The 12,633-nt window shown below is 43.2% G+C and overlaps 1 protein-coding gene across 2 annotated transcripts in view; it reads right to left on the bottom strand.

The window, feature by feature from the left end:
• Window positions 1–12,633, bottom strand: part of SRCIN1 (SRC kinase signaling inhibitor 1) — a 390,348-nt gene that overhangs the window by 56,327 nt on the left and 321,388 nt on the right. For both annotated transcript variants that reach the window (XM_029572790.1, XM_029572789.1), the window contains 2 exons: window positions 4,596–4,771; window positions 3,619–3,749 (listed from right to left, as the gene is read on the bottom strand). In XM_029572790.1, the coding sequence (XP_029428650.1) occupies window positions 3,619–3,749; window positions 4,596–4,771 (307 nt within the window). The remainder of the gene's footprint in view (window positions 1–3,618; window positions 3,750–4,595; window positions 4,772–12,633) is intronic.

Below are 12,633 nucleotides of genomic sequence, written 5' to 3'. Positions count from 1 at the left end.
TTTGGATTTAAAAAATTATCAGCCCAACTTTCAAAACAGCCTGCAGTACAGTATTTGTGAGTGTAAGCGCCAGCCGGTCAACTCTATGAGGGAGCTGCACAGTTTATAAAATATTGTGTATTTCTGTCCCAGTACACATGTATATTTGTAATGCAGGAGCACACAGACTTTCTCTAACTATTCAAATAAAAAATAGGCATGTATATTTTTATGCACATAATATGCTATCTGATGTGCCTGCAGAGTCATGCATAAATATTAATAGGGAAAATGGGGTGGTTTAGGGCGTGCACAAGTTGCTTCAAGCGCACACATTACTGAACTTATTCATACCCTTTTCTACCTGTTGGCTCCCGCAACGGAAATCGGACTGGGAGGAGGGTGTACATGCGCTGGTAAAAGTACGTGTGCAAATAAGTATTTTCAGAAGCAGAGCAAGCCTCCACGTTTAATTCTGGAATATACACATATACAAGCTACTTACACTTCCAACCCCCGCATAATTCTCTTAAAATTACTTCCTGTGAGCGTAAATTTCCATGGAAAATTAGTGCTGAAATTTTAGAGGTGCAACTTGTGCAGGGAGATTTGGGGGGATATTATTCGCATAAGTCTGCTTTGAAAACTGAGGTAACTTAAGTCAGGTTTTGCAGACTTTCCTATGTGGGCTATCTGAAAGTTCTTCCCATACTCACCTGCTAGGATTGTTGCACAGAAAGAGATTGCTCCGGGTCATCAAAGACAAATTGCCCCAGCCCTAGTCTTATCCCCACACTACCTGATCCCGGTGACTCCACGTAAAAGGTTTCTGGCTGGGCCCTGCAGTTCTGTCAAAGAGCAACATGCATTCAGGCTTAAGGAAAGCAAGGAAATCTTGGCCTGAATGATTCAAAACCACCTATCCTTCCTTCCCTCTTCAGGGCAGAATTACAGCCTAGGTGTTAAAGGGAATTTGCACAGGCACACAATGGAGCAAAACATTTTGTAATTCAGATGGACAATTTTTAAAACATACTAATTTGTCATTGAGAGACTAATGTGCTCAGACTGGGAGAGAGCTCTCCGGGTGATCGTGTCTCATGATCTGAAACTAGTGAAGTAATGTGACAAGGTGACTATTAGGGCCAGAGGGATGCTGCACTCGTCAGAGAGGCATAATCAGCAGGGAAAAGGAGGTGACAATGCCCCTGTACAGGTCCTTGGGGAGGCCTCACTTGGAGTATTAGGTTCAGTTCTGAAGACCTCGTCTCATAAATGGATAGAGACAGGATAATAGTGCTCCAGAGAAAGGCAACCAGAATGGTGTATGGTTTGCATCAAAAGACATCAAACCTAAATACGCATATCCTTGAAGAGACAGACGGGGATTGTTTCAGACTTTTAAATACCTGAAAGGTAGTAAGAAACAAGCCTTTTCCAGTGGAAAGGAAGCTGAAGAACTAGGGATCATGATGAGGAAGCTCCAGGGGGTAGACTCAGGAACAATGTCAGGAAATATTTTTTCATGGAAACGGTGGTAGTGAAAACCCGGAATGCCCTCCCAGAGGAGGTGGTAAAGCCAAAAACGATGTTTGAAATTCAAATGGCATGTAATAAACACAGAGAGGCTAACATTCATTAAGTTGGTGAGCGGTCAAAGCTAGCCGGCTAATTTAGGCTGGATAACTTGTCCCAGATATTCTGCAAGATAAACATGCCACTGAATATCCACCAATAAAATTATCTAGCTAGTTTAGCTGGATAATTTAAAAAACCTAACTGGCTACAGTTGAATATAGCCAGTTAGGTTTAAAGTTATTTGGCTGCGTGTGGCTGGATAACTTTCATCTTAACCAGCTATATTCAAAAGAATATATTCAAAAGAATACAGCCAGTTAAGTGGCACAGACTTTCTTTTTTCAAAGGAGTACTGCATGGGCCTGTGGGCCAATTTCCTAGGTAATCATTTTCAGATCTGCTCTGCCAAGCTGAGTTTGTCCAACCTTATTCCAAAACCCCTCTGAAAGGTGTTAAGAGCTAAGGGTCCAGCTTCCTCCCCTCCCCCATCCACTTCCCAGTTGAGAATATTTGCCTACAAATCTCCCCTCTTGTGCCTCCTTCCAACCTTCCTGTCAAAAAGCCATCTTCAGCCAGGATCGTGGTACCTGCTCCTGTGATCCCAGCTGGTGCTTCCTGTGTAACCTTCAACAGAAGGCAAGGGGTTAGCCTGCCCAGAGCAGCACTTGTAACCCTAAACAATGTGCTGAGTAGACTGAATGGGCCATTTGGTTTTTTTATCTGCCTCCATTTGCTGTTCCTATGTTTCTGCAACAGCTCCCTCAGTCTTTGCAATGTTCCAGCCTGCCTGCTTTCTCTTACCTCCTTATTTATTTATTTTAAAAATTTTGTATGCCGTTATTCGAAATACATCCCAATGGTTCACAAATAAAATATAAAACACAGAATATATATTAGAATTTTACAGCACACATTCAATACACAGTTACTTCAATCTCAGAAAAAACACAACCAGAAATTAAAATTAGTCCTTAGCTCTCAAAATTGTTATCCTTTCTCAAGGTTGTCTGAGTACGCTTTTTCAAACAGCCAGATCTTTGAGGCTTTTTTAAATTTTTTAAACTCTGTTTCGAGTCTCAGTTCAGCAGGCATTGTATTCCATACACTGGGACCTGCAATGGAGATGATCCTCTCACGAACTAACGTGAGGTGGGCTGTATTTACTGAAGGGATTTGGAGAAGGCCTTTGTTAGCTGATCATAATGTTCTATGTGGGGTACGTAGGCGAACTGAAAGGTTCAGCCAATCTGTTTCTTGCCCATAGACAGCCTTATGTAGAGTACAACATATTTTATAAAGTATTCTTTGGGCTATGGGAAGCCAGTGTAAGTTCATCACAACGGGCGTGCTATGATCACGCTGCTTGCAGTTTGTTAGTACTCTCGCCGCAGAGTTCTGGAGAACTTGTAAGGGACGTAAAGAAGTTTGTGGGAGGCCCAAGAGGAGAGAATTACAGTAATCTACGTAGTAATGAGAAGATCAGAGCTTTAACACTGATCAAAAGTCACTGATGTCGAGCAGGGGTTTTAGTCTCCTGAGAACTAACAGTTTATAATAACCTTCCCTTAATTTATTTTAATATGCTTTTTAAAATTTAGCTGACAGTCAATGGTTACCCCTAAGTCTCTAACTGAGTCAGAAAGAATGAGATTCACGTTATTTGGAAGGGTGAGGGATTTATTGGTGATATTTTTTGGTTTCCTGTCAAGCAGAATGATTTCTGTTTTTTCCATATTTAGCACCAATTTCATATGGCTTAATAATTGTTTAATAGCAGTTAAATAAATGGAAATTAGTTTGAATGTTTGTTCTATTGTGTCTGACACAGGAACCAGTAACTGGATGTCATCTGCATAAATGTAAAAATTGAGGCCTAAGCCGGCTAGGAGATGGCACATTGGAAGCAGATAGATAGTGAATAAGGTAGCGGACAAGGCCGAACCTTGAGGTACACCAGTTTTCAGTTCAGCTTTGACAGATACAATGTTAGCTATCTTGACTTGAAAATGATCTCGCTTGGAGAGAAGCAGTGAAGCAGCTGATAGTATTGGATAATCTTACCTTTCAGTTCTGTCAGGGTCTCTCCGAGTTGCTTCAGCACTAGTGCCTTCTCCTCCAGCTCCTGCACGGCGATGAGACGGTGATTGTGGGTTAAGTCCCTCTTAATCTTCTCCACAGATTTCTCCAAATCACTGAGAGATGCCAGACAAAGGTTTACCATTATCAATCCTCACTGCATCAGAATACTTAAAGATGAGCTAACTGGCATTGATATTAATACCTGAATCAAACAAAGAATACAGGCATTAGAACCAGAATTCGTGCTGGTCCTGTATTTTCCTCCTCTGATTCATCTAAACAGTAAAGATGAGTGACTGGTTAGATGAATCCAAGGAGGAAAATAAAGGAGCAGTACCGCCTCTGCTTGAAATCCTGTATTCTATATTTGATTCAGGCATTATTTACCAATATATCTATAAAGCCGGAGATTTCTCCTGAAGAATAGTCACAAGGAATCCATCTCTAGTATTCCCAAGGTCCCAGTACAGATCCTGAGGCACTCCACTCCTCAGCTGGAAGAGGAGGGCATATGGTAGAGTTTTATAAAATCATGGAGAGGTGAGGAATAGGGATGGTTATTTATTCTTTCTAATAGGAATAAGACTAGGGGACACTCCGTGAAATGAGCAGGCAGAGGATTTAAAACAAATTGTAGTAAGTACTTTTTTCACTCACAAGCACAATCAAACTGTGGAATCTGTTGCCAGAGGATGTGGTCAAGACATTTGGCATAGTTGGATTGAAAAGGGGGTTATATAAGTTCCTGAAGGAAAGTCCATAAGCCATTATTAGACAGACAGATTGGAAAAGCTGGCGTTTATTCCTGGGAGTGACCTGGTTTGACCACTGTCAGACAGGATGCTGGGCTCGATGGACCAATGGTCTGACTCAGCATGACATATCTTATGTTCTTATGATTCAGCCTTGCCATTACCCCTACCAGCAATTAACAAAAAACAAATGAGTGAGAGTCTCACTTTAGCTGCTGGGTAATTAGCTCCTCCTCATTTAAGTATTTGAGCCTCTCTTCTTCCACCAGGGCACGCTGACGCTGTATAGGGTCCTCCTGCTTCCTCATGGTGTCCGTCACTCGCACACTGATTTCCGTCTCTGTCCTCTTCAGCATTGTTTTCACAGTCTCTTGGTTTTGCAACTATAAATTAAAACATAGAAATTAAGTGCAAAACTGAGCATAAAAGTACATCCATCCATAACACTATGAAAGAACTGTGAACAAAAGACTGACAAATGGCTATGGGCCAAGTCATGGAGAAAGAGGGATCCAAACGTTTCAAAAGGAACAAATCAGGTAAAAGCAGTGGCGTAGCCAGAATTGATTTTTTGGGTGGGCACAAGGTTAACATAGGTGGGCACAAGGCATGCAGGTCTACTAGTTGTTTTCTTATTGATAAATAATGCCATATACTGCACCCTAGAATGGCTTTCTAAGTAGTTTGCAACAGCCATTATGTGTCATGTATGAAACTTTAAAATAATTTACTTCAATTATTTCAAGTATAGAAAACAATCAAATCCAATCATATAATAAAACAAAAATTAATGTATTCTTTCATGAACCATCTTTGCAGAAACCCAGAAATCTTCATAAATACAGTAAAATATAATTAATCATCAGAACAGGTGCAGCGCAGAGCTAGGGCAATTCACATTACAAGTAACATGAAAAAAAAATTCAAATTCTGGTGTAATCTCAGCAAAAAATAACCCTCCACTGCTATTTTGTGAAGTAACAAACTCTTGCAAAGAAAGAGGCATCTGGAACCTTGCCAAACAATCACAGCACTGACTCTCAGGATTCAAACAGCAAACTTATGAAAAGCAGCAATGCAAATACTACACCAGGCCCTAGAACATTAATACATCACCTATGGGAATAACAGAACAGGCTGGACTACTACTACAGAGAAACTATATGCTAGAAATACTCATTTCTGTCACAAACAGGCAAAACTGAGACCGACCCTTACCTAATATAGAAATAAGAGACTATAAATTAGAAACAGAAACATGTAGATAAAGCCAAAATAGAAAGCCTGAGAAACTAAAATGTCTGAACAGTGGAATACTTAAGAGCAAAATACAAAAATATAAGAATGCACATTCCCAAAGATGACATATTTAAATTGCTAACATCTCTCTCTCTCTCTCTCTCTCTCTCTATATATATATATATTTTTTTTTTTTTACCTTTGTTGTCTGATCTTTGTATTTTTCTAATCAGTTGGTCCTGGTCTCTCTTTCCCATTTTTTCCCTTGTCGCTCATTTCCTAATTCCTCTTCAGTGTCTTTTCTACTACTGTCTTCTTCCCTTCCACACACACACACACATATATACATAAATGCTTTCTCTCACAGTCTCCCTCACACACTCAGGCTCTCACTCTCATATGCTCCCCCCCCCCAGCTCACATTCTCTGCAGACACACATACAAGCTCTCACTTTCTCACCCCTCCCCAGGCTTATATTCTTATGCACACACAGACGCAGATCCAGGCACCCATTCTCATCCACACACACACACAAACCCATTCTCCCATTCTCACCCACACATACACACATTTAAGGTCCCATTCTCACCCACACATACACACTTTCAAGCACCCATTCTTACCCACATATTCAAGCTTCCATTCTCACCCACACACACAAACCCAGGCTCCCATTCTCACCCATATATATACACATTCAAGCTTCCATCCTCACCCACATATTCAAGCTTCCATTCTCACCCACATATTCAAGCTTCCATTCTCACCCACACACACAAACCCAGGCTCCCATTCTCACCCATATATACACACATTCAAGCTTCCATCCTCACCCATATATACACACATTCAAGCTTCCAACCTCACCCACATATTCAAGCTTCCAACCTCACCCACATATTCAAGCTTCCATTATCACCCACACACATTCAAGACTCCATTCTCACTCCCATACACACCCAGGGTCCGATTTCACCCACACACACACACCAAGGCTCCCATTCTCATCCTCACATACACATTCAAGCCTGTGCACAGTTTTCCGCTTCCTCCCCCCAGAGCAGGAAGATCAGCTGGCCTCTCCTGCTGCCACTAGCCTCCTGCTATCTCGGGCCGTATGGCCGACCGATCTCCTGCTGGGGGGGGGGGGGGGGGAGGAGAGCGGAAGCGCCGCGCACAGGTTCCGCTTCCTCCCCCCGGAGCAGGAAGATCAGCTGGCCTCTCCTGCTGCCACTGGCCTCCTGCTATCTTCAAGCCATACGGCCGGACCGATCTTCCTGCTGGGGGGGGAGCGGAAGCTGTGCGGGGCGCTTCCGCTCTTCTCCCCCCCCCCCCACAGGAAGATCGGTCGGCTGTACGCAGGAGGCCAGTGGCAGCAGGAGAGGCCAGCTGATCTTCCTGCTCTGGGGGGAGAAGCGGAAACTGTGCGCGGCGCTTCCGCTCCCCCCCCTCCCCCCGCAAACAGGAGATCGGTCGGCCATAGGTTGTAGGACCGCTTCCCCACGTGCGCCGTGATGGCGCGCCAAGCATGGGTTCTCTCTTCACTGTCGCGGGATGGGATCCCGCGACAGCCTTGCAGTTCTGGTGTCAGTTGGGTGGGCCTGGGTCTAAATTGGGTGGGCAGCTGCCCACCCAGGCCCACCCGTGGCTACGCCACTGGGTAAAAGAAGCAAAGCTTTCTGAGAGGAAAGTGCTGTGGAGCAAGAGGTCACTGTCAAGGGAAAAGAGCTCTAGTGGGCCTTGAACCAGTGGACTGCAGGGATGGGAGTAGCTCAGCAAAGGAGAAGCAGCACAAACAGCTCCAAGTCTAGAACTGCAAACCTGCTCTGAGGAACCATACTAGTCCCTGGCCTCAGCCTTACAAGGGGGTTTACTGAGAATACATTGAGATCAATATTTAAAGGCATGGGGGGCGCTCTTGAGCAGTGACCAAGATGGCCGCCTAATCCAACTGCTCCATGAGATCCTTGCTAATTTGGGCTCTCCCATCTCTTATTTTACATAGCACCTTCTCACTCTAGTTATATATTCCCATCTTAATAATGTTTGCACCCAAATCGAGGAAGATAGAAGCTGTGTTCGCTGCCGGAGTGGGGACTAAACAAACTAAACCTGATCCTCCGTCTCCAGACAAGTCGTCTTCCACAAGGAATATGCGTTGTGGATCTTGTTCTACAGAGCTTAGGCTGCTAAAGAATATGCTTCAAAACAAAATAGACTCGACGCTGCTATCCACTCTGATCTTTCTGAGATGGTCCCAACATTTTGCCAACTTCGCAACATGTCTGGAAGGGCTAGAAGCACAAATGCAGTCCCTTTTGTTAACCACGGCTCAGCTCCCCATCTGCTCAGAAATGGCACGCCTGCAACGTGACTTAGAAGATCTTCTAATTGTAACCAAAGAAACAATGTGCACTCACTAGGGGTCCCTAAGAGTCCTGGAGGGACCTGACCTCCAAAAATTTCTCAATAACCTGATTTCCCGGCTAGCCTACAACTCCGACCTGCCCCTGAGATCGAGAGGGCGCGCAAATTCCATCGCAGCCACTCCAGAATTCTAGATATGCAAGACCTATTATTTTTAAGCTTGCTATATCCCGCACATGTTGGAGGTGTTCTTCTGCAGCTCGAGCCAAATCACCGCTTACCTATCAGGGCATACCATTCTCTTCGTACCAGATTTGGTGAAAACCACGGCCGCCCACAGGAAGGCCTTTTGGCGTTTCGTCCATGCTTTCAAGCCCTGGGGGCTCGCTTTGGTCCCTTTACCCAGCACGGATGCGCGTTACCTGCCTATAACCAAACCAAAACCTTTGAGGCTCCCGATGCCTTGGATGTTTTCTTTCCTCTTTGGAGTCGTCTTCGGAATGGTGACCTGAACATCTGTACTGGGAGTGATTTTCTGTGGAGTCTAATTTCAATTCTTTATGCTACTGTGATGTTTATTTATAAATTCCTTTTTTGGCATCACAGGACAATGCAGTTTTCTTTAGCGACAGAGAACTCTGCCATTTTTTTGGCTGGTTTTCCTCTCTCGCCTATGCCTTTTCTTTTCTTTTATATTATCTCTTATATAATTTTTCATAACAATACAAATAAGGATTAACCTTACCATAAGGTATAGGCAACTCCAAAAGCTTACCTAACCTCCCAATAATCTAAAGTATGTGCTATTTACCTATTTTTACCATGAAATCTGAAAGATCCATCTAATATTTTTTTTTATCTCCGGCACATAGGGCCTTACAAACCCGTTTCTCATACTGGCACTAAGGGAGATGTCCCGTTTCTTTTTTCATATATGGTACAGCTAGATCTCACTGACTTTTGACTGTGCCTAGAGGCTCATTTATTGCCTCAGATAGCCAATTGATTTGGCTTTGCTATTCATCTACATGTTTGGCTCACTTTTTGTAGCTTTTTTTTTATTATTATTGTCAGCCTTTGTTTTCTCTTTTTGTTTAGCTGCCCATTGATTGTTTCAACTCCTGCTCACTTACGTTCTACGTGAAGGAGTTGTGCAGTGTTCCTTTCTTTTTCACTCAATATGGCTTCATCTCCTCATTCAAGTCATATCACTTAATGTTACTGGGTTAACACATCCGATTAGAAAGGAAGAAAATCTTGTCCTATTTACAACTCTTTACACTCAGGTGTGGGCCGGTCTTCAAGAGACGCACGCACCTCTCTGCCTTAGAGATCGCAGAAGCTGCAACAGGCTTGACTTGGGAGGCATTTTTTAGCCCAGCGCAGCATAAGAAATGGGGGGTGGTCATTTTATTTCATAAGAAGTTTGGGGGTTCTGGCTTCCAGTTCCACTGCCAGACCTGGAGGGGCGTTGGGGCTCAGTTAAGACTTCTATTGGGTCAGAGCATTTCTTTTTTTTTTAATCTGTATGCTCCCAACACAGACGATCCCTCTTTTTTTCAAGCAATTTCCTCCCAACTCCTAAATAAAGATACTTCTCATTTGATTGTGGGGGGAGATTTCAATCAGCCTTTAGATCTTCCAGAGCACATAAGGCTCTACAGATTTAGTGGACCTGTGGCACTTTTATACCCCGCAGCCAAAGACTACACTTTTTTTTTCTGCCCCTCACCTCACCTACTCTTGTATTGAATTATTTTTTAATCTCTGGTTCTCTACTCCCAAATGTTCGTTCAGCCTCCATCTAACTCATTTTAGTGTCTGACCATGCGGTGGTCTCCATTTCCCTTTTTTGCCTTCCTCCTTTATGGAGGATCGTTTATGGAGATTTAACTCTGTGTGTTGGAGGATACAGATTTTCAGGATTATATAAGGGGGAGAACTGAGGAATATTTTCAGCATAATGAGACATCTGATCCGCCCCTCCTTCTGTGTGGGCTGCCTTTAAAGCAAACAATAAGGGCAGATTATTAGTTATAGCATTAGATTAAAAGAGAACAGAGGGCTAGAGCTTCTTGAATTACAAGATTTTGTGGCCTGCTTTGAAAAGGAGCATGTCTCTCAGCTTCTTCTTCTCTTCTCACTTGACAGAAAGCACAATATGAGTATAACAAGCTTTTAAGTCAATCATCATGCGAGGAAAGCCCTTTTTTCTCAGAAAGCACTGTATTATGCTGAAAATAACAAATGTGGACATTTACTTGCTAATTAGCTGAAAAAGAAACAGATAGCTGTTATTCGATCTCAGCATGTTGTTTCTTTGCGATCTGATACTGATATTGTACATGCTTTTCAAGACTTTTATGCTGCTTTGTATAAGTCTGAATCCACCTCATCCATACTTTTCTCTCACAGCTGTCACATCCCACTCTCGCACCGGAGCAGAGAGAGTCGCTTGATCGTCCCATCACTCAGGAAGACCTTTCATCTGCACTAGCTACTCTACGAAGTGGGAAGGTCCCAGGGCCGGATGGATATACAGTGGAGTTTTACCGTGCATTTCAAAAACCTCCTGCTTCCCAAACTTCACTATTTCTTTAGCACTTTGCCCCACTTTCCTGATTTTTTCTCTTCCTTTTCAGAAGCTTGTATTGTGCTTCCTAAACCTGGAAGAGATCCTCAGTTAATTACTAATTACCATCCTATCTTGCTTCTCAATTCTGATTATAAACTATTTGCTAAGATTTTGGCCACTAGGGTAGCGCTGGTCATAAGCTGGCTTCATTAACCAGAGGCTCATTTCCAATAATGCGCGGACGTTTCTTCACATCATGGAGATGGCAAAGTCTTCTTCCTTCCTGTTTATTGCTTTGTCCTTGGATGCTGAAAAAGCGTTCAATTGCGTCGAATGGCCCTATTTGGTTGAAGCCCTAAAATGGTTCAGTTTTGGAGCCTCTTTTTTTTTTTATTTATAATTTTTATTGCAATCCTTGATGAGTTCATTATATCAAACATAACAAGTCAACAGGAAATATACATCAGCAAGGTTCAAGGACAGCATTTAAGTTCCAAAAACGGATTCCCCTTTTCCCTCCCCCCCCCCCCCCCCCCATGTGCTGTTGATGCATGTATCAGATAGCGATAACTTCTAGTTCAGAAAAACAGAGTGTGTACAGGAGTCAGAACATAAAAATCCAAAAAAATTATGACGAGAATATGTAATTAAAGAACCATCATGAGAGTCCTGTATTACAGGTATGGGGTGTGCTATATATTGGGTGTTCCTGACTCCATGTTAAATAAGGTGACCAGACTAGATGAAATGTACCCATCTTATGATGTTTAGCTGCTGTGATTTTATACATTGTACAGGTGCTATCTAATCGCCTCAGGACCTCCTGAATAGTAGTAGCATTCCAAGAGGCTGCAATCTCCATTCTCATGGAAATGCAGCTGTGTTGCATAAAAGATTGGGTAGGTGGTGGGAAGGCCTCATCTTGCAAGTAAGAAGCGCTTGCATAATAGTTAAGTGTATAGGCGTTTTCAAGATTGTTGTGAGGAGAGTGGATAATTTTTGCCAAGTAGATTGGATATGTTCGTAGTCCCACCACATATGTAGAAAGGAGCCAGGCACCGAGCAATTCCGCCAACATTTCCCACTGACCTTAGGGTTGAACTTACTAAGACGGCGGGGGACCAAATACCATCTGAAGAGAACTTTATAGCCATGCTCAAGTATAGTGGAGGAAATTGAGACAGACTTAGTGTTCAGGAAAATCTGGAACCACAGGTCTTCAGAGAGGGACATACCCAGATCATGTTCCCACGCGATTATGTGGGAGGGCTTATTTTTCAGGCGAGTGTTCAATAGCTTGTAGATTCATGATATCAGGCCCTTAACCAATTGGGGTTGGAGCAGTACCCCTCAAAGATGGGTCTCTCAGTGGCTAGCTGAATATTTTGCTGAAGAGAGGCTATAAAATGGGCCAACTGATGATAAGATAAAAATTCGGAGGATGGTAATCCATATTCGGCCTGCAGGTCAGCAAAAGGCCTAAGTTTGCCATTCGAAAGGAGGTGATCCACCTGAGAGATACTTCTAGCTTTCCATTCAGAAAAGGCTAAAATAGGTATGCTGGGAGCAAAGGAGGTATTATGGAAAAGAGAGGAAGAGTAAAAGTAGGAGGCAGGACCTACCAATTTATGCTGCCATACTGACCATGTATTCAGAGTGTGCCGAGTGGTAGGGGCTAAATTAGGACATGGGCGCCAGGTATGATGGGGTTGCCAAACCATGACAGGCAGTGGCATAGCTCCTACCCAGGTCTGCTCAATTTGGACCCAATGTTTTTTCATTGAGGTATGGTGCCAGTCAATAATGGGGCATAGCTGTGCTGCAGTGTAGTACCAGGAGAGATTTGGTAGGCCTAATCCACCATCAAGTGGATAATAATGTGGAGCTAGTCAGCGGGATAGGAAGAGTTTGAAATAGATATAATAGTCATGGGAGGACATTCATCTTTAATATAGCAATCCTGCCAGTCCATGAGATAAGGAGGCAATTCCACCTATCCAGATCCTGCTCAACTGCCTGGAATAGCGGGACATAATTGAGGCGAAAGAGATCCGATAGGTGAG

The sequence above is a fragment of the Rhinatrema bivittatum genome, chromosome 12, assembly GCF_901001135.1.
Source record: "Rhinatrema bivittatum chromosome 12, aRhiBiv1.1, whole genome shotgun sequence".
Classification (NCBI taxonomy): Eukaryota; Metazoa; Chordata; class Amphibia; order Gymnophiona; family Rhinatrematidae; genus Rhinatrema; species Rhinatrema bivittatum.
This window is presented reverse-complemented; position numbering and strand designations above follow the sequence as displayed.